The sequence below is a fragment of the Mobula hypostoma genome, chromosome 26 (assembly GCF_963921235.1).
Source record: "Mobula hypostoma chromosome 26, sMobHyp1.1, whole genome shotgun sequence".
Lineage (NCBI taxonomy): Eukaryota > Metazoa > Chordata > Chondrichthyes > Myliobatiformes > Myliobatidae > Mobula > Mobula hypostoma.
The window spans coordinates 7,496,497-7,518,618 of record NC_086122.1 but is presented as its reverse complement, the minus strand read 5'-3'; the positions used below and the strand labels follow the sequence as shown (position 1 = coordinate 7,518,618).

Sequence of the window (22,122 nt, the reverse complement as noted above, 5' to 3'; positions counted from 1 at the left end):
GTATCGTGAAAATTGTTAATTTAGCAGCAGCAGTTCAATGCAATACGTAATATAGAAGAAAAAATTAAGTAAATCAATTACAGTATATGTATATTGAATAGGTTAAAAATTATGCAAAAACCAGAAATAATATATATCTAAAAAGTGAGGTAGTGTTCAAGGGTTTGATGTCCATTTAGGAATTGGATGGCAGAGGGGACGAAGCTGTTCCTGAATCACTGAGTATTTGTCTTCAGGCTTCTGTACCTCCTGCCTTATGGTAACAGTGAGAAAAGGGCATGCCCTGGGTGCTGGAGGTCCTTAGTAATGGATGCCGCCTTTCTGAGACACCGCTCCTTGAAGAGTCCTGGGTACTTTATGGGCTAGTACCCAAGATGGAGCCAACTAAATTTACAACCGTGCAGCTTCTTCTATATCAATAGAAGTTTTTGAGTGTATTTGTTGACATACCAAATCTCTTCAAACTCCTAATGAAGTGTATTTGTTGTCTTGCCTTCTTTATAACGGCTTTGATATGTTGGGACCAGGTTAGGTCCTCAGAGATCTTGACACCCAGAAATTTGAAAGTGCTCACTCTCTCCACTTTTGATCCCTCTATGAGGATTGATACATGTTCCTTCGTCTAACCCTTCCTGAAGTCCACAGTCAGCTCTTTGATCTTACTGACGTTGAGTGCCAAGTTGTTGCTGCGACACCACTCCACTAGTTGGCACATCTCACTCCTGTACACCTTCTCGTCACCATCTGAGGTTCTACCAACAATGGTTGTGTCATCAGCAAATTTATAGATGGTATTTGAGCTATGCCTAGCCACACAGTCATGTATATATAGAGAGTAGGGCAGTGGGCTAAGCAGATACCCCTGAGGTGTCACAGTGTTGATCGTCAGTGAGGACGATATGTTATCACCAGTCCGCACAGATTGTGGTCTTCTGGTTAGGAAGTCAAGGATCCAATTACAGAGGGAGGTACAGAGGCCCAGGTTCTGTAACTTTTCAATCAGGATTGTGGGAATGATGGTATTAAATGCTGAGCTATAGTTGATGAACAGTATCCTGACATAGATGTTTGTATTGTCCAGGTGGTCTGAAGCCACGTGGAGAGCCATTGAGATTGCATCTGCCGTTGACCTATTGTGGCAACAGGTAAATTGCAATGGGTCCAGGTCCTTGCTGAGGCAGGAGTTCAGTCTGGTCATGACCAACCTCTCAAGGCATTTCATCACTGTAGACAAGAGTGCTACCGGACAGTAATCATTTAGGCAACTCACATTATTCTCCTTTAGCACTGGTATAATTGTTGTCTTTTTAAAGCAAGTGGGAACTTACACCCGTAGCAGTGAAGGGTTGAAAATACTCCCGCCAGTTGGTTGGCACAGGTTTTCTGAGCCTTACTGGGTACTCCATGGGGACCTTCTGCCTTGCAAGGGTTCACCCTCTTTAAAGACAGCCTAACATCAGCCTCTGAGTCAGAGATCACAGGGTCACTGGGTGCAGCAGGGATCTTCACAGCTGTAGTTGTGTTCTCTCTTTCAAAGCACGCATAGAAGGCGTTGAGTTCATCTGGTAGTGAAACATCGCTGCCATTCATGCTATTGGGTTTCACCTTGTAGGAAGTAATGTCTTGCAACCCTGCCAGAGTTGTCGTACATCCGATGTCGCCTCCAACCTCATTAGAAATTGTCTCCGCCCTTGAAATAGCCCCCTGAAAATCATACCTGGTTTTTCTTGTACAGACCCGGGTCGCCAGACTTAATTGCCACAGATCTAGCCTTCAGTAGATGACATACTTCCTGGTTCATCCATGGCTTTTAGTTTGGGAACGTACAGTAAGTCTTTGTGGGCACACACTCATCCACACAGATTTTAATGAAGTCGGTAACAACTGCAGCATACTCATCCAGATTCAAGCTTGAATCCCTGACTGCAGTCCAGTCCACTGATTCACAGCAGTCCTGTAGGTGCTCCTGTGCATCCCTTTTCCATACCTTCTTGGTCCTCACTACTGGTGCTGCAGTCTTCAGTCTCTGCCTATACTCAGAAGTACAGGTCGGTGATCAGACTTCCTGAACTGAGGGTGTGGAATAGCACGGTAGGCATTCTTGATGGTGGTGTAACAGTGGTCCAGTGTATTGCTTCCTCTGGTATTGCAAGTGATCTGTTGATGGTAATTGCTTAGTGATTTTTTTTTAGACTGGCCCGGTTAAAATCTCCCAAAACAATGGTGAAGGTGTTAGGGTGCGCTGTTACGTGCATGTCAATCCCTTTGCTCAGATCATCTAAAGCCTGATTGACATTGGCCTGAGGTGGAATGTATACTGCTACCAAAATGATCCCAGAAATCTCCTGTGGTGGGTAAAAAGGACAGCACTTAACTGCTAGATATTCCGGGTCTGGTGAGCAAAATTGGGACAGCACTGATATATTTGTGCACCAAGAAGAGATGATCATGAGGCATACTCCTCCACCTCTGTTTCTGAGAGACTCTATAGATCTACCCTGACGGTGTATAGTAAACCTGCCAATCTATATTGCTGCATCCAGTATGGAAGGGGTTAACCAGGATTCCATGAAACAAAGAACACACACAGTCCTGTTAACTTCCTCGTAAAACTCTAAGATTGGTTTGACATGACCTACCACCACGATGACACGTAGACTATCCTTAATCTGTCCACATCTATCCAAATATATATCTGGTCCCTCAGAATACCTTCCAATAACTTTTCCCACTACTGATGCCAGGCTCACCAGCCCATGTAATTTCCTGGTTTATTTTTAGAGCTTTTCTTGAACAGTGGAACAACATTGGCCATTGCTCAATCCCCAGGTACTTCACCTGTTGCTAATAATGATTTAAATATCTCTTCTAGGGCCCCGGCAATTTTTGCACTTGCCTCCTGCAGGGTCCGAGGGAACACCTGGTCAGGCCCTGGGAGTTTATCCACCCTAATTTGCTTCAGGACAGCAAACACCTCCTCCTCTGAAATCTGTAAAGGGTCCATGAAGTTGATGCTGCTTTGCCTCATTTCTACAGACTCCATGTCCATCTCCTGAGTAAATACAGATGCAAAAAAAAGATCTTCCCCATCTCTTCTGGCTCCACACATAGATTACCATTTTGATCCTCCAGAGGACCAATTTTGCCCCTTGCAATCCTTTTCCTCTTGACGTATCTGTAGAATCCCTTATGATTCTCCATCACCCTATCTGATAGAGCAACATCATGCCTTCTGATTTCTTTCTTATGTATTCTCCTACATTTCTTATAATCCATAAGCACACCATTTGTTTTACTGCCCTCTACCTGCTATGCACCTCCTCCTTTCTTCTTAACCAGGGCCTCAATATCTCTTGAAAACCAAGGTTTCCTACATCTGTGATCTTTACCTCAGTTCTGACAGGCACATATGAGCATTGTAGTCTCAAAACTTCAGTTTTGAAGGCCTCCTATTTACCAAGTACACCTTTGCCAGTAAACAGCCTGTCCCAATCCACACTTGCCAAATCCTTTCTGATACCATCAAAATTGGCATTTCTCCAACTTTGAATTCTTTTCAGTATCAATGTACAACAGATTACACTCCAATGCTGACAGCAAAACTGGAATAATTTTGCAGTATTTAAAATTAAGGACAAAGCATAAGGTAATACATATTACTTTGAGCTCAGTTAAAAATACTTTAAAACAAAAACATTGACGTAATTGAGGTTTATGTGATTTTAGATAGTTTTTGAACTTTTTTAAACATTCAAAGCTTCATTGGGGTTGACAGTTGACAAAGACTGTGGCTTAGCTGGCTTTAAAAATTTCAGGTTTTAGTTGTCCATCTGCTACCTGACACCCTAAATGATGGCATTCCATTGTACACAACCATGCACGAGTTGTCCGTAGTTCATTGAAGGCAAGTGCATTTTTACCACAAGTCAGCAGTAAGCAAGTTGTAACCTATTACTCTACCTGGTTTCCGCAGCCATCTCAGGACTCTGTGACGTTACAGCTTGCGGCTGAATGGGAGCTGCAAGTACTGTAGATTTGAGGAGAATCAGGAAGTGGCAGTTATACAAACCACGTTAACAAACTGGACTTTATAAGCACTACATGCATATACTGGTATCAGTAGGCTTCAGCATTGTCATCAATATAACCTACATGATTCGGATTCTTCAACAAAGTATTCAAAGAGTACACAAGGAATTCAAAAAGATAAATATTTATTAATTGAGCACTGAAGTTTTGGCTTCTTCCATTGGAAATACAGCAGATACCAGCCAGCAGTGTGCACTCCTGGTCACACAGGGGTACCTTCATTCACTTTTCCACTGACAGACTGGGCCTTCTCTGTAGCTGCCGCTTTGCGCTTCTGCCGTTCAGCAGCACGGATCTTCCTCACCTCCTGGAAAACCTGAATCAAAGGAGTGACAGAGGATTATTCTGACTGCAAAAGTGTGTCTGGCCTTTTCCATTTTTTTGTACTCCACGTGGCCTTGCTTTTTCCATTCTTTAGTCCAGTTTTGGTAAGGATTTCCTTTTTGCAAAACCAATTCTGTTGCAAGAACTCTACCCAAAGGCTCATCTTTCAGAGTTGCTGTGTTTCTCTTACATTTTGTCATAACTTTTCACTTCAGATGTATGGTAAACATTACTGCAAATATTTCTCTTCATGTTATTAGTATCTGTGCAGTTACTTATATACAAAATTAATTAAGTACTCAAACTAAGCTTGTTTACTCCTTCCATTAAACATCACAAACAGTGTACTCCTCAGGATGTCATCTCCACTGGGCTGGAGTTCAACTTGCAACACGGAACCCCCAGTCTTGGTCCAGCAATCATTCTTCCTGCGCAACTTTGCATCATCTTTAATGGCAGGCTGTTCAACGGTACAGACAAACTGATTCTACCTTAAGCTGATATCAAGATCCGTACATTCTGGGCATCAGCAAAAGGCAGAAACTCCAATCAAACATCACCACTCAGTGTGCCAACTACCCTCCAATAGCTCAGTTCCAGTGTTGATGTTGTACTCGTTAGTCGTTCTATAATGGAGGCCTTTCCAAGATTCATTTATCATGCCTGCTTCAAGATATAGAGTGAACTGTGTCATTTGCTTTAACAACCAACACGACCCGAGGGTGTGCTGGGGGCAGCCCGCAAGTGTTGCCGCACGTTCCGGCTCCAATATATTACGCCCACAATGCTGAGCAAAACACAGAAAACAACAGCAGCAAAACGAGCCCCTTTCCTCCCCGCCTCCCACCCACTCACCCACAGGACAGGTCGTTTTCTTCCGCCAGCGGACTAGCACGAAATGATGATCAGAATGGCTCCCTAACTGACTCGAACCTCCCACGTCCTAAAGAAGGGTTAATTGCAACTCCCAGCTAATTGCCCACTGATAACCCTGCTGGCTAATATCCTTACCTTTATGCACAAAGCTTTCTTGGCAGCCCATCGCCGTGTCACTTTCCTGTAATACTCAGGGGGGAAGGTGTACTGGATGCCCAACTGCGTGCACACATTCTCGAAAACTTCGTAGCGCGTCCGCCGGAGGTACTTCAGCAACTTCTTCCGCCTGTCGATTGCCATCAGCATATGGCGTTTGTTGGTCTTATCCTGGCCAAGTGAAAACATGAATGAGTGCTAGAGAGTGGGGTATGTAACTACTGAGGGCCAATCATTTCCCATAACAGGTAACTAGGGTGGAGACAAGGGGAAATGAAGGTCAAGTGATTTAATTAGTTTGGCTATAAACTGAATTAATAATCCTTTCAGCTTAGTACATGAATAAATGCTGTGAAATAACAGAATCCAGTGAGAGGAACTATTAAAGCCACAGAATTAGAGAGAGCAGGGCAGTGAGATTAAATCAGAGAGGTGCAGTAATGGAATTGGATGAAGAGTAGAAGTTAGCTCACGTGGACCACAAAACTGAGGTCAGAGAGGGGGAGATGGAGTGAGCAGAATGCCTGTGATAGGATGCAGACTGAATTTGTGTAACGATTTTAGAAACCATCAGCTGGAACTATTTGAAACAGGAAGCTGTAAAGTGCAGTAAAACTGATGTACTCACCTTTCTGTGGAGCTGCAGGTGCTCCTGGTAATTCCGAATTTTTGCTGTTAAGATGGCAACTAAGGGAAGGATAGAGGACAGGTAGGTAATTTAATGCATAACCATCTATGCTTTAAACTGAAATCAAGGAGCTAAGAAACGCAGATGCTGGAAACCTGAATTTAAAACTTTTACACTTGAGATACCCAAAAGGCGTTTGATTTCGGGTATCCAGCAGCTGCTGTTTTGGTTGCTTCAGATTCAGTAACAACGCACAGAAATGAACTAGTCAGTCCGAGTTTGCACCAATCACCCAGTTCCCATCAACTTTCTTGATTCTACCACTCTTCCACACTTTACAGTAGTGAATTAACTTACCAACCCACATACCTTTGGGAATGTGGAGGAAAATCAACACACCTGGGAATGTCCCTATTTCTGGAGAAAGGTCATTTTCCTGACACATTAAGTTTGATTTCTCTCCACGGATGCTGCCTGCTTGGAACAGCACACACTGAACCATTTCATGGTTCGATGATCTTCCAGTATATCCTTTAAACCCATGTGTGCTCAGAGTATAAAAAAATGTGGCTGCTCTAGCTTCCCCTCTTCAATCTTTCTTCACTGGTGTAAATTTTCACACTTGCCAATATTGTAAATTTCATCTGCACCTTCTCCAGTGCAATCACATCTCCCCCGGAAGGTGATGACCAGAATTACATCTATATACTACTAAAACTCTCATGCTCTGTCTGTCTGTTTGTGACCGCCAATTAGCGCAAACGGTGCATTACAGCGGGACTTTTTTTTGGCTAAATCAAATTAAAATGCGCTAACTTACAGAGTGCAGGCAAAGTTCAGGGTTATATATTCACATAAAATTGCTCATTCGCCAAAAATCAACAGGCTGGCTTTCACCCGAGACCCTATCAGCCATCATGGAAATCGGGACGCCACAGCCCGACGCATGCGCACGGCCAGCCTCAGCAGCGCCTCACGAAGCTCACAGAGCCGCTTCCACCTTCCATGGAGACCGCAACGCCACAGCCCGACACATGTGCACGGCCAGCCTCAGCAGCTTTGAGGCTTCGGTGTTACTGCTTCCCATCTTCCATCTTAGGGTAAAAATATATGGATAGCCTAATTATGCCACGTAGAAAGAGAAGGGGGACATTATAGTCAAGAGATGTTGCCAAACGTCGTCGGGAAGCGGCAAGGAGAGGGAGAGAACAACAGTCGGATGAGGCCAGGGCCGCACGACTCCAGGATCAGAGAGTCAGGACAAAAAGGATGAGAGAAGACGAGACAGAGGAGGACAGGCATGCACGTCTCCAAAATGACAACAGGCACAGACGGAGGAGAGAACAAGAATCTGATCAGGCCAGGGCTGCACGACTCCAGGATCAGAGAGAAAGAACAAATGGTAGAAGAGATGAAGAGACGAAGGATGAAAGGGCTGCGCGTCTCCAGAATGACAAAAACAGGCAGAGAAGGAAGACAGAGGAAGAGACAGAGGAGAAAAGGAAAGATCAACTCAAGAATATGCGGCACAGAGTAATTATTGCGAGAGTTGCTGAAGACGACAATGGCCGCTTTCAACAACAATACCTTGACAGAAAGCGCAAGGCAAAACGCACGACTTGCATGCCGTCACATTTCTGCTGACATCGGTTCGATGACCAGAGTATGCCCTCACTGTCGTGCCTTCCTATTCACTGGAGAAACCGCACATTTCTACGGTATGAAGGAAAAGGTCAAGATAGGCAATTTGCAGCCTCTACCTGATGAACTCCTCAATTTGTACAGCAATGATGAACCTATTGCAAACGAGTTCAGGAAGAACATCAGACAATACAATTGCCTCTTCCAAATGACATCCTTCGGTGCCAAAGAAGTCATTCGAACTAGGAATCGATGGAATCCTTCTGTGATTATTCAAGGCCAAATCCATCATTACATCGGACATTAAATTCCAGACCTGACCCAGCAAGCCCGATTCCTTCAAATTTACTTCATGGATATTTAATGTTCATTCTGGTCACATATTTGTCTTGGTATGCGTCTTTCTTCTTTAATAAGCTGAGTTTTTCTTCTTTAATTTCCAAATCAAAGAGATAGCAATAGCATTCAGGAAAATTTAATGTTCATTCTGGTCACATCAGACTGCACTACTCTTCTCTCAGAGGGTGCCCCAACGGGTCACCCCGTTGTCTAGTACAGAACTCAACCTATACTCTTATCTAGTACATGCTCTGGCATAACGTACCTATCCTTATATTCTATATATTGATTAATAAAGGCATCTCTCTGATGTGGCTTTTAACCACTAGTGACCTGTTTGCTACCATTAAAGACCAGTAAAATTATACTCCAAGGTTTTAATGCTCTTCCACTTTGCTCAATATTCTCCCAGTTATTGGACACTCCCATGTTTTCTCACAGTCCTCTGCTTTATATCCTACTTGCCACTTTTTGACCATCTGCATCGTACTGCAGTACAGAGGAATATCCACAAACCATCCAAGGCTTTTGTTATCACCTACAGAAAGATTGTACCCTCTATAATTAAGTTTGTATCATTACAATATTGCAAATAAGAAATTAGCTATTGAGCTCTGTAGAACTCTCATTGCATCAGGCTTCCCATCACAAAAATAATTCTCAAATCCCCAATATCATTACTTGTTTCCTGCTCCTGAGCCAATTTTGAATTGGAAGTTACCCCTCTCCAATACTTGAGGACTATTACACTGTTGACCACCTGGGACCCTGTTTCCACCAGGAAACAATAGTTTTATTGCTATTGTTGATCCTCCTTGCGACCTCCTCAAAAAAAAATTCAGTCATTATTCAGGCAGGGCATTATAATAAATTCACGTACTCTGACCTGATTTGTTTTTCTAAATGAAAGTTCGTACTCAGAACAGATTCTAAAAATCTGCCCACACTGAAGATATATCAGAGATACACATCAAAGTTGCTGGTGAACGCAGCAGGCCAGGCAGCATCTCTAGGAAGAGGTACAGTCGAGGTTTCAGGCCAAGACCCTTCGTCAGGACTAACTGAAGGAACTCTTCCTTCAGTAGTCGTGACGAAGGGTCTCGGCCTGAAACGTTGACTGTACCTCTTCCTAGAGATGCTGCTTGGCCTGCTGCGTTCACCAGCAACTTTGATGTGTGTTGCTTGAATTTCCAGCATCTGCAGAATTCCTGTTGTTATATATCAGCGATTCTGTTTTTGCTACCACCAGTGTGTACATTGACACGTTCTAAGTCAACAGTCTTTTTCCCACGGTAGCAGAGAATAAAATTAGAGGAGATACAGTTAAGGAGCGAGGGGAAAGATTTTAGAGACCTGAGGGCAACTTTTACCACACAGAGGGTGATACATAAATGGAATAAGCTGCCAAAGGTGGTGGAAGAGACAGGTACAATTGCGATGTTTGAAAGGCACTTAGATACATGAATAGGGAATGTAGAGAGGGATAAGGGCTAAGCACAGGCAAACGGGACTAGAACATGTAGATAACCTGGTCAGCATGGGCCAGTTAGGCCAAAGGATGCTTCCTTTTGGATAATTCTATGACTCTAAATGCACATGAAATGTTCTCTATCTATGGGACGTTTGGCCATTTTCTGACAATGGTGTCATTGGTATCATTCCTCTAGGTTATTTTTAAACCCTCCCATATGCAATTGGTCCAAATCCTCTTAAAAATGGATTACAAAGTGGAATCAAATTTATGTTAAGTAAATTATAGTATTTCCAATCTTCTGATATTGAATCCAGTTGACCTACATTGTTGGTAAACATAGTTGATAAGTAACAAAAGTCAGCAATTATTGAAATATTGCAGCCAAGTTTCAGAGACGTAAGAACATTAGAAACAGCAGGTTTCAACCATTCAGTCAAATAGGTCGACTTGTCCTTAGTAACCTACACTACAAATCTCTTAACAACCAAAAATTCTATTGATCTGTGTAAATATTTTCAGTCCTGTAAGATAGGTGCCGGGCGCTCGGTGAGATTTGGTGGGCGCTCGGCCGGGGGCCGTGGTCAAGTGGTCGGCAACTTGGCCGGCTCCCCCACCGGACTTAGTCTGGTGAGGAGGGTGTGAGGACACTCAGCAGGACTGAAAAAAAACAAGACCTGACAAAGGGCAGATGAGCTCCTTGTGAGCCAACAGCCATCTTCTGTGGAAGAGATTAAAGCCTCACCACGTATCTACGAATCGTATACTACGCGCCTAGTTAGAAGAGACATGATGAACTTGGACGCTGCACCGTCTGCCTGGACCTGCCCAAGGCCTCTGCCTAAGTAAGGGTGGAGCTTGAAGAAGCGGCCGCGGCTGGAGGCCGACACGGCCTCGGGCTCGAGTTCGGTGGAGGCGGTGGCGGGTGGTGCCAAGGCGGCCAGCGAGAACAAACTGGAGGAGAGGCTGTACTCGGTGCTGTCGCAAGATCGAAGAAGATGGAGATGCATAGCTGCCAACCCCGGATTCGGGACAGCACCCACTGACTGACTGACTGACTAAAGATGGAGTATTACTTGCCTAACTTAGCAAGAATATACTTACTGATTAAGGCTGCATAGTAACTTTGATAATTGATTCTAAAGATTCACCACCCACTGGGATGACAACAATCGTTACTTGCCTTCTCTGTCTGTATTAGAAGAGGCCAGTTTCTGCTTTAAGTCATCACTCTGTGGCATTGATTCAGTGGTTTCTTTCTCCATTAGAACCACCTGATCTACTGGGCACATCACACACCTCCGCCATTATAGCACACAATACAGAGAAGCATAATCTCCAAACTGCCCCATTAACTCACTGTAGATCATCATGCCCCTCATCACCTTCATTATTTGAAATGATCTTATTTCCTCTTCCCCAATCCTCATCTGAAACATTAACTGTTTCTCTTTCCACAGATGCTGTCTGATCTGTTGTTTCTGCTTTTACTGATGGACTTCAGTAGATCAAGCTGACTCTTCATCTCATGTTCTCAATATTTATTGCTTACTTATTTATTATTATTGTTTCTTTTTTATTGTATTTGAACAGTTTGTTGTCTTCTGCATTCTGGTTGAGCATCCAAGCTGGGTGGTCGTTCATTGATTCAGTTATAGTTATTATTCTATAAATTAATTATGGCCCCAAGAAAATGAATCTCAGGGTTGTATAGTATATGATGACATATAGTTCCAAGAAAAAGGTTCTGAACCCTTTGCAATTACCTGGTTTTAATTAGACAACGTGTTATGAGTAACCTTCATCTCAGTCACAATAATAGACAAACACAATCTGCCTAAACTAATAACAGACAAACAACTGTACTTTTCATGTTTTTATTGAACACATTGTTTAATCATTCACAGTCCAGGCTGGAAAAGTATGTGAACCCTTGTATTTAATAACTGGTAGAACCTCCTTTAGCAGCAATAACCTCCACCAAACGTTTCCTGGAGCTGCTGATCAGACTTGCACAAGGGTGAGTTTGAATTTTAGACCATTCCTCCATACAAAACTGTTTCAGCTCATCAATTTCTGGGATACCTAGCATGAACTGCCTTCTTCAGGTCATGTCACAGCATTTATCCATACTATCCTTTGTCCTTAACAGTCACATTTTTACAGATACTGATTGCAACATTTTAATGGTAAACACGACCGTCTTCCCCAGGCACAAGTTAGTCAAATAACAAGTCTCCTCTTCTTCTTCTTCTTGTTTTACGGCGGTTGGCACCCAGCTTAATGGTGCATTACCGCTACAATAACAAGTCTCCCTGGAGACACCTCCTTATATACCCTCTTGAGTGAGCAGGGCATGGGTGGGGCTTAATTCTCGATGCTGACTGGCTGGATCTGAACTGCCAATTCCTGACTGGTTAGTTTGAATTGAGCTTGTTCTGATTGGTTGACACAACTCCGACACAGTTCAGAGGACACAATTAGACAAAGCCTAAGCAAAGTGGCACCTGGAAGACCTAAAAGAACTGTGTTAGGGAGTTGTGTACTCCATAACTTTATCACCATGCCAAAAAGTATATTTTGGTGAGACTGGAAGTTTATTGAACACGGGATAGCTGTGGCTTAAAAATGAGAGCAAAACGAATTTGGTTCGCTGAACACTGTCTATCATGCTTAGGTAGACCAAGGTTTGATGATGCCAACATCCTTGGCAAGGTAGAGAATTCCTACAAGAGAAAGAATAGGGAATCACTTGAGATGAAGCATGTAGGGGACCTAACTGTAGGTTCTAAAGGTGTAGAGATAACTCCCGTCTGGCACCAAATATTCCTAAAGAGGGTGTGGCCTAAAAAAACTCGTCCAATCAAAACAAAGCCAATTCAAACTAGCCAATCAGGAATAGGCAATTGAGACCTACCCAATCAGGATAGAGTATTCTTGTTCAGTGTTTTTCTTATAGTGGACGCACGAACGGGGACTTTAGCGAGCTCTAGAGATTTCTGTAGGCCTTTTGATGCTACCCTCGGGTTCTTTTTCACCTTCTTCAGCATTGCATGTTGTGATCTTGTTGTGATTTTTGCAGGATGCCCATTCCTAGGGAGAGTAGCAACAGTATGGAGTTTCCTAAATTTGTGGACAATTTCTCTTACTGTGTCTTCAGAAATACTTTTGTAGCCTTTTCCAGCTTCATGCATCTCTATAATTCTTCTCCTAAGGTCCTCTGAACATTGTTTTGATTGAGGCATGGTACACAAACAGATAGTTCTTGGGAAGAGCAGGCTCTGTCAGTAACTGGACTGTGTGTGTCTTTTATAGGGCAGGCACCTCTACAACTCACACCTTAAATTTCAACTCTTTGATTGGAACACTGACTCCAAATAGCTTTTGTAGAAGGCATTACCCCAGAGGTTCACATAATTTTTGAACCTAGACTGTGAGTGATTAAACAAAGTGTTCAATAAAGACTTGAAAAGTGCAATTGTTTGTATGTTATTAGTTTAGGCAGATTGTGCTTGTCTAGTATTGTGACAGATGCAGATCAGGCCACATTTTATGAGTAATTAATTTGGAAAACCAAGCAATTGCAATGGGTTCACAAACTTTTTCTAGCAACTGTAATAATATACTGTGATAATAAACTTACTTCGAACTTTGAATAAAATGCAACTGCACTGAAACTGACAGCATTCTTAAAGGGCTCGTCAGGATGGAGTTTGTTAGGCTCAATCTCCTGAACACAGAAGCTAAAATGGAGGTTATATTAGTATCAGGCATTTAGAGGCAAAGGATGGTTTTGCTTGTAAGAAGCCTGTCAATATGTAGCCACTAAGCTTATTTGGTAAAACTGGCAATCAGATGGGAAAATGACATCACAGACAACGAGGATCCCAGTTCACCTGTGTCCTGGTTTTTAATGAGTGACTGAAATACGATGAGCTGTGCATGGAAAGGCAAACTCACTTTGGACTTCTGTGGAACCAACGTCACTGGGGCTCCTCCGCACCTTCTCCACCAGCTGGCTGGTCTTCAACTGCAGCTTCTCTCTCTAAAAGTAAGTCATGCAATCAGTCCTGTACCAGCAGGAAAGGCAACAGCACGAGCAGAATACGTATAGAAAGGTTAACCTGCCCCCTTCACCATATCCACAGTGAATCACAGGAAGGAGTATTAGGTAAATTCAGATGAGCAGTTCTTTCAGCCCAGGCTCTGAATGTGCTAAGTGTTTTTAAATTTACGTTGATGGTTATGTTCTGGAGTTAATACGTTGCTGTTAATAGCCTCCAAATCACCAGTCTTTACACATTGTGTGTAACAGCCAACAGATCAAACCATAGTCACTTAGGAATAATAGAAATACCCAAAATTCAACACAAATATTTAATTAAATGTGGCAAATGTTCAGGGGATATTTGTGTGGAGTTCTGCATAGGTACGTTCCAATGAGACAGGGAAGTTATGGTAGGGTACAGGAACTGTGGTGTACAAAGGCTGTAGTAAATCTAGTCAAGAAGAAAAGAAAAGCTTACGAAAGGTTCCGAGAGCTTGGTAATGTTAGAGATCTAGAAGATTATAAGGCTGACAGGAAGGAGCTTAAGAAGGAAATTAGGAGAGCCAGAAGGGGCCATGAGAAGGCCTTGGCACGTAGTTTTAAGGAAAACCCCAAGGCATTCTACAAGAATGTGAAGAGCAAGAGGATAAGACGTGAAAGAATACGACCTAGCAAGTGTGACAGTGGGAAAGTGTGTATGGAGCCAGAGGAGACAGCAAAGGTACTTAATGAATACTTTACTTCAGTATTCACTATGGAAAAGGATCTTGGTGATTGTAGTGATGACTTAAAGCGGACTGAAAAGCTTGAGCATGTAGATATTAAGAAAGAGGATGTGCTGGAGTTTTTGGAAAGCATCAAGTTGGATAAGTCACCAGGACCAGACGGGATGTACCCCAGGCTACTAGAGAGGCGAGGGAGGAGATTGCTGAACCTCTGGCAATGATCTTTGCATCATCACCGGGGACGGGAGAGGTTCTGGAGGATTGGAGGGTTGCGGATGTTGTTCCCTTATTCAAGAAAGGGAGTAGAGATAGTCCAGGAAATTATAGACCAGTGAGTCTTACTTCAGTGGTTGGTAAGTTGATGGAGAAGATCCTGAGAGGCAGGATTTATGAACATTTGGAGAGTTACAATATGATTAGGAATAGTCAGCATGGCTTTGTCAAGGGCAGGTCGTGCCTTACGAGCCTGATTGAATTTTTTGAGGATGTGACAAAACACATTGATGAAAGAAGAGCAGTAGATGTAGTGTATATGGATTTCAGCAAGGCATTTGATAAGGTACCCATGCAAGGCTTATTGAGAAAGTAAGGAGGCATGGGATCCAAGGGGACATTGCTTTGTGGATCCAGAACTGGCTTGCCCACAGAAGGCAAAGAGTGGTTGCAGATGGGTTATATTCTGCATGGAGGTCGGTGACCAGTGGTGTGCCTCGGGGATCTGTTCTGGGACCCTTACTCTTCGTGATTTTTATAAATAACCTGGATGAGGAAGTAGAGTAATGGGTTAGTAAATTTGCTGATGACACAAAGGTTGGGGGTGTTGTGGATAGTGTGGAGGACTGTCAGAGGTTACAGCAGGACATTGATAGGATGCAAAACTGGGCTGAGAAGTGGCAGATGGAGTTCAACCCAGATAAGTGTGAAGTGATTCATTTTGGTAGGTCCAATATGATGGCAGAATAATGTATTAATGCTAAGAGTCTTGGCAGTGTGGAGGATCAGAGGGATCTTGGGGTCCGAGTCCATAGGACGCTCAAAGCAGCTGCACATGTTGACTCTGTGGTTAAGAAGACATACAGTGCATTGACCTTCATCAATCGTGGAATTGAATTTAGGAGCCGAGAGGTAATGTTACAGCTATATAGGACCCTGGTCACACCCCACTTGGAGTACTGTGCTCAGTTTTGGTCACCTCACTACAGGAAGGATGTGGAAACCATAGAAAGGGTGCAGAAGAGATTTACAAGGATGTTGCCTGGATTGGGGAGCATGCCTTATGAAAACAGGTTGAGTGAACTCGGCCTTTTCTCCTTGGAACGACGGGGGATGAGGGGTGACCTGATAGAGGTGTATAAGATGATCAGAGGCATTGATCGTGTGGATAGTCAGAGGCTCTTTCCCAGGGCTGATATGGCTGCCACAAGAAGACACAGGTTTAATGTGCTTGGGAGTAGGTACAAAGATGTCAGGGGTAAGTTTTTTTACGCAGAGAGTGGTGAATGTGTGGAATGGACTGCCGGCAACGGTGGTGGAGGTGGATACGATAGGATCTTTAAAGAGACTTTTGGATAGGTACATGGAGCTTAGAAAAATAGTGGGTCATGGGTAACCCTAGGTAATTTCTAAGGTAAGGACATGTTCGGCGCAACTTTGTAGGTCAAAGGGCCTGTATTATGCTGTAGGTTTTCTATGTTTCTAAACACACATTGCTCCCCTTGCTGAAAGTATGGACAATGACAACCACCCTCTCACCAGTACTGGCAAACTATCTACTTCCTTCCAACTTTCACAGTAGCTGCAGTCAGCTGTAGCTTCCACTTCATTAAGCTGTTGTGACCCGGGTCTTGTGAAGTCACCGTCTCTCTGTTTCCACATTCCCTCACTGAGACTCTCCAGCATAAATTACCACCGACGTTCCCAGAGTTCGTCACAGCCTCATGCTAGTTTTAACCAGATTATTAGAATTAAATAAATTCGAGCTCTGGAAGGACAGGGAACTGTGTTTCTTTTATTATGTATAACTGGTTCAGCCTCTTTAGCCACCATCCCAAATGAAGTCCTTCCCAGCTGCGATGTTTTTATTCCCATTGATTCATTGTTGTTTAGAGATACAGCAGTTTCAGCCCATCGTGTCCATGCTGCACAATTGCATACCGGTGACCTATTAACCCAACCCATACGCTTTGGACTGTGGGAGGAAAGTGCAGCCTCCGAAGGAAACCAACATGGTCACAGAGAACTCATACTGACTCCTTACAGGCAGTGAAGTTGAACCCCACATGGTCACAGACAGAACATACTCTCTCCTTACAGGCAGTGAAGTTGAACCCCACATGGTCACAGACAGAACACACTCTCTCCTTACAGGCAGTGGTGAAGTTGAACCCCACATGGTCACAGACAGAACACACTCTCTCCTTACAGGCAGTGAAGTTGAACCCCACATGGTCACAGACAGAACACACTCTCTCCTTACAGGCAGTGGTGAAGTTGAACCTGGGCCACTGGCACTCGTAGTGTTAAGTAAACTGCCCCGCTATCATGCTGCCCCAATTTACTAACTGCACAGGCTGTTACTCAGTGAGCCTGTAGCCTGCTGCTGTTCTTGTTTAGTAGCTGGTGGTACACAGAACAAAGGAACAATTCAATAATAAGCCACTCCATCCTTCCTGTTGCAAGTTGTGCTGGAGAATGACGACTGAAGAACAGGAGCACACTTACTCCTGAAGGACAACCACCCCCTCACATTACCTGCTTGTGTTCCGTGACTTTACTAGCAATGTTTTCCAGATCAATCCTGATAAGACCAGCTTACACACAGGAACGTGAATGTATAACAGTGCAGTTAGTTGTATAAAATTGTAACTCAGCAGCAGAGGGGAGTGGTTAGGAAGAAATAATGAAATGGGGCATCACAAAAATATCAGAAAATGTCAGTTTGGAATGCTGCAAATCACAGAATGCTCTTCTTGAATACCATCCAAAAAGGGGAAAGACTTACATGACTTGCCATTTCCAACGACAGCATCCTTCGAACCACCTCATCAGTCCTGGAGAAAAATATGTCCCAGAGTTAACACCTTTACATTCTCTTCCCTTTTTTTTCCCAGCTTGGTCTCCCTGCACACTGCCCCAATTCTACATCCACATCCATTCCACATGCTGAATAACACGTGCAGGGTTACCAAGCGGCTTGACACAAGACAAGAATAGACTCCAAAGAACTGTCAGGGCTGCGGAAAGGATTATTGCTGTGAAGCTGCCCTCGATCCAGGACTTATATGCATCTAGAGTCAGGAAGCGAGCAAGCAGCATTATTGTAGACCCATCACACCCTGGACATCACCTGTTCCAACTCCTTCCTTCTGGTAGGCACTATAGATCACTGTATGCCAGGACAAATAGGTACAAGAACAGTTTCTTTTCATATGCCATCAGTCTTATAAACACTTGAATTTTAGTCCATTATAAACCAAGTCCACCTGTACATACACAGGTATACCGCATTGTATATAGTTCACGATTATTGCACTATTGTTTTGTTTGCTTTTTGATTCTGTACAGCGAGAGCTCAGGGAAACCGGCATCAAATTCCCTGTATGTGTCCACATACTTGGCAATAATAAAGGATTCTGATTCTGATTCCTGCCCGCGGGTGACTGCATTCTCCACGGCCCTCAGCTCCAATCTTCGTGGGTAAGCACACTCTGCCCCAAAGCCCGATTCTGAGTAACCATTCCGCCTGCCCTGGTCATACCCCATCTCACCAGTGGCTACGTTCTTTGTATCCCACACACGCCAGCCACCTTTTTCAAAGGGCTTTCTTCACAGTACTAGCCCACTCAGACTGAGCAATGCAGCAACTTATCCGCTCAGTAAGTCACGCGGCAAAAGCAGCAGGCCCATTCAGTAGAATTCCACACTCAGTTTAAAACGTGAGCATTTAGCAATTTGATATTTAAACTGGCAGCCAAGGATTTCCTACAATCCAGTACAATATTCAAAGCTATAGGGAGACACAAGGGACTGGCCAGAGCTTGCTTCATTCGAAATCATACCAATATCATCAACCTCTCTGAAATAAACAGGCCAGTTTTGAACAGACTGTGCCAACAAGAGGTAGGGGCTGAACTAAACGACAGTGTTTAAACATTGAACAGTAGTTAGGGAATGATAGCTACGTACTTGTTCACTGCCTCCACGTCTCGGTAGTTTTTCTTCAACATGGTTGGTGTCAGATCATCCAACTGGCTTGGAAATTCTATCAGATAAAAATGTTGTTAAATTGGAAAGGCATTGAAAAACTTCATCCAAAATGCAGGGCACAAGGGCTATAACCATGCACATACAAGCTTGGTAATATAAATAGATAATCAGTTCCAATCACAAACAGTCCTGCCGAAGGGTCTTGGCCCGAAACGTCGACTGTACTTTTGTCCCCATAGATGCTGAATTCCTCCAGCATTTTGTGTGTATTGCTTAGATATTCAGTTTGGTCTGCTCTGCCAGTCCTTCTCACAATTCTCTAATAGCTTCAAGTATGACCTTGTGAAAGTTCCAGTGGTTATTCCCATCACTTTACCAAATGTTCCCGCCCTGACACCCTATAATTGCTTTTATCCATCCTGATTCTTCTCTCAGGTATCCACTCCTCTACCAAGCAAACTTAAAGCCTCCTCAAAGGCACCCAGCAAAGATTTTGGTCCCAGTTATAATCTACCAGGCAGTCCTAATAACAATCCCACACTCTCAGAATTATAACATCCACACTCCTGCTTCATGCATCCAGTTGCTTTATCCACCTTTTCCTGTACTTTTTTTTTGTACGTGTACTGGGAGCAATCGTGATATTATTCCTTTTCAGGTCCCTAAATTCTCCTTGCAAGACTTCATTCCTTCATTCTATCTATGTGGTTGGAACAAATGAGATACAGTATTTACAGCCCTTCACCCTCTCCCTCAAGGTTTGTTTTCAGATATTTAATGGGGTCCATCGGGCTGGGGTTAGGCAGGGGACGTTTCACCCACACAATCACCCTTCTGTCCCTCCAACCTCACGCTATTTCTCATCGTCTTCCTCTCCTGTCCAGAAGCGACAGGTCGGTCAGGAGATGAGGCAACAAGGAATAAAGTCCGAGGCTGAGCTTCTCTGAGGGACGCCGCGGGCTCAGCTACGGCCAATGCCAAACACCCGCGGGCCAAGCTCTGGGTGCCACTGTCTGCAGGACACACACACACCGACCGCCGCTCCCCACCCACCTGGCGTCCTCTTCGAAACCGTGGCGAGGCAGCGGGTGAATGGCTGCAAGGCCGCACCTGCAAAAAGAAACGACAGAGTTACGGTCGGACTGGACCCAGCAGCCTTCCCTCCCCGCCCCAGCCAGCCCACTGTTCCTGTTCCCGTCCCCGTCCCCGGACTGCGTCCACGCCGCTCTGGCAGGTACCGGTCCACCTCACCACTCGAGGCGTGGGCCGGAACACATCCGGTCCTCGCCACCCACCATACCCCTCCATCCCAGATCCCGTCTCCGTCCCTGCCTGTCCCACCGGTCCCCGAGACCCAGTTCCCGTTCCTTCCATACCCGGTCCCGCACCCGCTCCTCCCCGCTCCCTTCCGGCCTGATAACTTACCCAGCCGCCGCGCCAGCCCACCATCATCTCCTCTGGCCCAGCAGTAGAGAGGACGGTAGGCCTGGCCGCCGCAAACAGCCAGGCCCCGAGCCCCGGTCTCTAGTAATCCATACACCGCTCTCCGCAACATCGGGCGTCATTCACAGCGCGACTCGGAAACATCATCGGAAAGCGACAGGCACCGCAGTTTGTACCACGTGGGTGGCAGGGCGCGCGTTGCCATGGACACCGCGGAGGCAGCGGCGCCTGGAGGGTGATGTCGCCTCACCTAACGAAGGTGAAACGACATAGAACGCATATACAAGCCATTCGGCCCACCATGTCTGTGCTGAACACGATGCCCAATTCAACTGAACCCCTCCTGTACGTGGTCTATCTCCCTGCACATCCATGTGTCTGTGGTAACCGCGTCCAGCGACGCATTTCAGACACCCATCATTCCGTTTTTCAAAAAAAAAGCTCGCATAGCTCCTTCGAACTTCCTCCTCTCACGTTAAAAGCAAGTCATCTGGTTTCGACATTTCTACCATGGGAAAACAGGAAACACACAAAATGCTGGAAAAACTAAGATACTGACTGTCTATCTATACCTGTCATTATTTTATAATCTCCTATGAGGTTGCCGTCAGCCTTTACCAGACCAGGCCCATCTAAATTTCCTTTATAGCTCAAGCTTCCCAATCCAGGTTGCATCCGGATTTTCCTGCTCTGCACCCTTTCCACAGCAACCACTTCCATCCTGTAATGGGTCTACCAGAACTGTACACACAAGAAATCGAAGCAGGAGTGGGTCATTGCACCACCTGCTCTGCTCCGCTGTTGAGTTGTCTAATACAGCGGGTAATGCGTTGGAACAGTCCTGCTGGAGAACCACCCTTGTGGTATGCTGGAGAGATGGAAAAATGTTTGCAGAGTGAATTCTAAAAACGCAAACAACAGGAATACTGCAGATGCTGGAAATTCAAGCAACTTTGATGTGTGTTGCAGAGTGAATTCAGTCTGTTGTAGATGGTGATTTAAAGCACAAAATGCTGTAAATAATGATCAGTACAGCAGAGATACAGTATTCTGGGAGCATCTATCTCCAGAAGAGCATATAACATAGGAAGTGAAGCTGAGTACTCTGTTGTTGACAAATTTCCAAATGAATGTCATCAAGAATTTTTAGCACCTACACTTAGTTTTGTCTCATAATTACCTCAAATACCTTCCATTAAGCCTGATAATGTTGGGCAGGCATAGAGTTTTTTTTTATTGAGATGTCTTTGGATTGTGGGAGGAAACTCACGCAGTCACAGGGAGAACGTACAAACTCCTCATAGGCAGCAGTGGAAATTGAACCTGGGTCACCTGTACCGTAAAGCGTCGTGCTAGCCACTTCACTATCGTGTTTGGCTTGGTCGTGGAGGCTGACAATGACACCTGACAATGGAGACTGATAAGGCTAGTTCCTGCGATTCCTATTTTAGGTAACATATTTTTTCCTCCCTCTTTTACGGATCGCGCTTTTCAAACCTGGAAGACTAAGGGTATTTTACGGTTTTTGGATTTATTTTTAGATGGTTCCCTTATGTCTTTTGAACAATTATCTAATAAATATAATTTATCAAGAATACATTTTTTTAGATATTTACAAGTTAGAAATTTCCTAAGTACTATACTTTCTTCCTTTCCAATGCTTCCTCCTACATATATTTTAGATTCGATAATTAACCTCAATCCATGTCAGAAAGGTGCATCGGCTATGATTTATAATATTATTATGAAACTTAGGAAAGCTCCATTTGATAAGATTAGGGTAGATTGGGAACAGGAATTGGGGCTTACCATTTCTGTGGATGATTGGGGGCAGATTTTACAATTAGTTAATACTTCCTCTATTTGTGCTAAACATTCCCTAATTCAATTTAAAGTGGTTCATAGAGCACATATGTCCAAAGATAAGTTAGCACGTTTTTACTCGCATATTAATCCTTTTTGTGATAGATGTTCAGGGCAGATAGCCTCTTTAACTCATATGTTTTGGTCTTGTCCTACTTTGGAAACTTTTTGGAGAGATATTTTTAATATTATTTCTAAGGTATTAAATATAGATATCTCTCCTCACCCTATTACTGCTATCTTTGGACTACCCAAAATTTCTAGTAATCTTTCCCCTTCAGCCCGTAGAATGATCGCATTTCTTACTTTAATG

General features: G+C 44.0%; 1 protein-coding gene across 1 annotated transcript; it reads right to left on the bottom strand.

The window, feature by feature from the left end:
• Positions 1 to 4,202: 4,202 nt before the first annotated feature.
• On the bottom strand, positions 4,203 to 20,098 carry mrps15 (mitochondrial ribosomal protein S15). The gene is made up of 8 exons (XM_063033619.1): positions 19,929 to 20,098; positions 19,557 to 19,613; positions 18,483 to 18,558; positions 17,299 to 17,347; positions 13,485 to 13,569; positions 6,074 to 6,132; positions 5,425 to 5,616; positions 4,203 to 4,405 (listed from the first exon to the last, which is right to left on the bottom strand). Exons 1-8 carry the CDS (start codon positions 20,056 to 20,058, stop codon positions 4,292 to 4,294), a joined length of 762 nt encoding a protein of 253 aa, XP_062889689.1. The 5' UTR covers positions 20,059 to 20,098; the 3' UTR covers positions 4,203 to 4,291.
• Between the last annotated feature and the right edge of the window lie 2,024 nt (positions 20,099 to 22,122).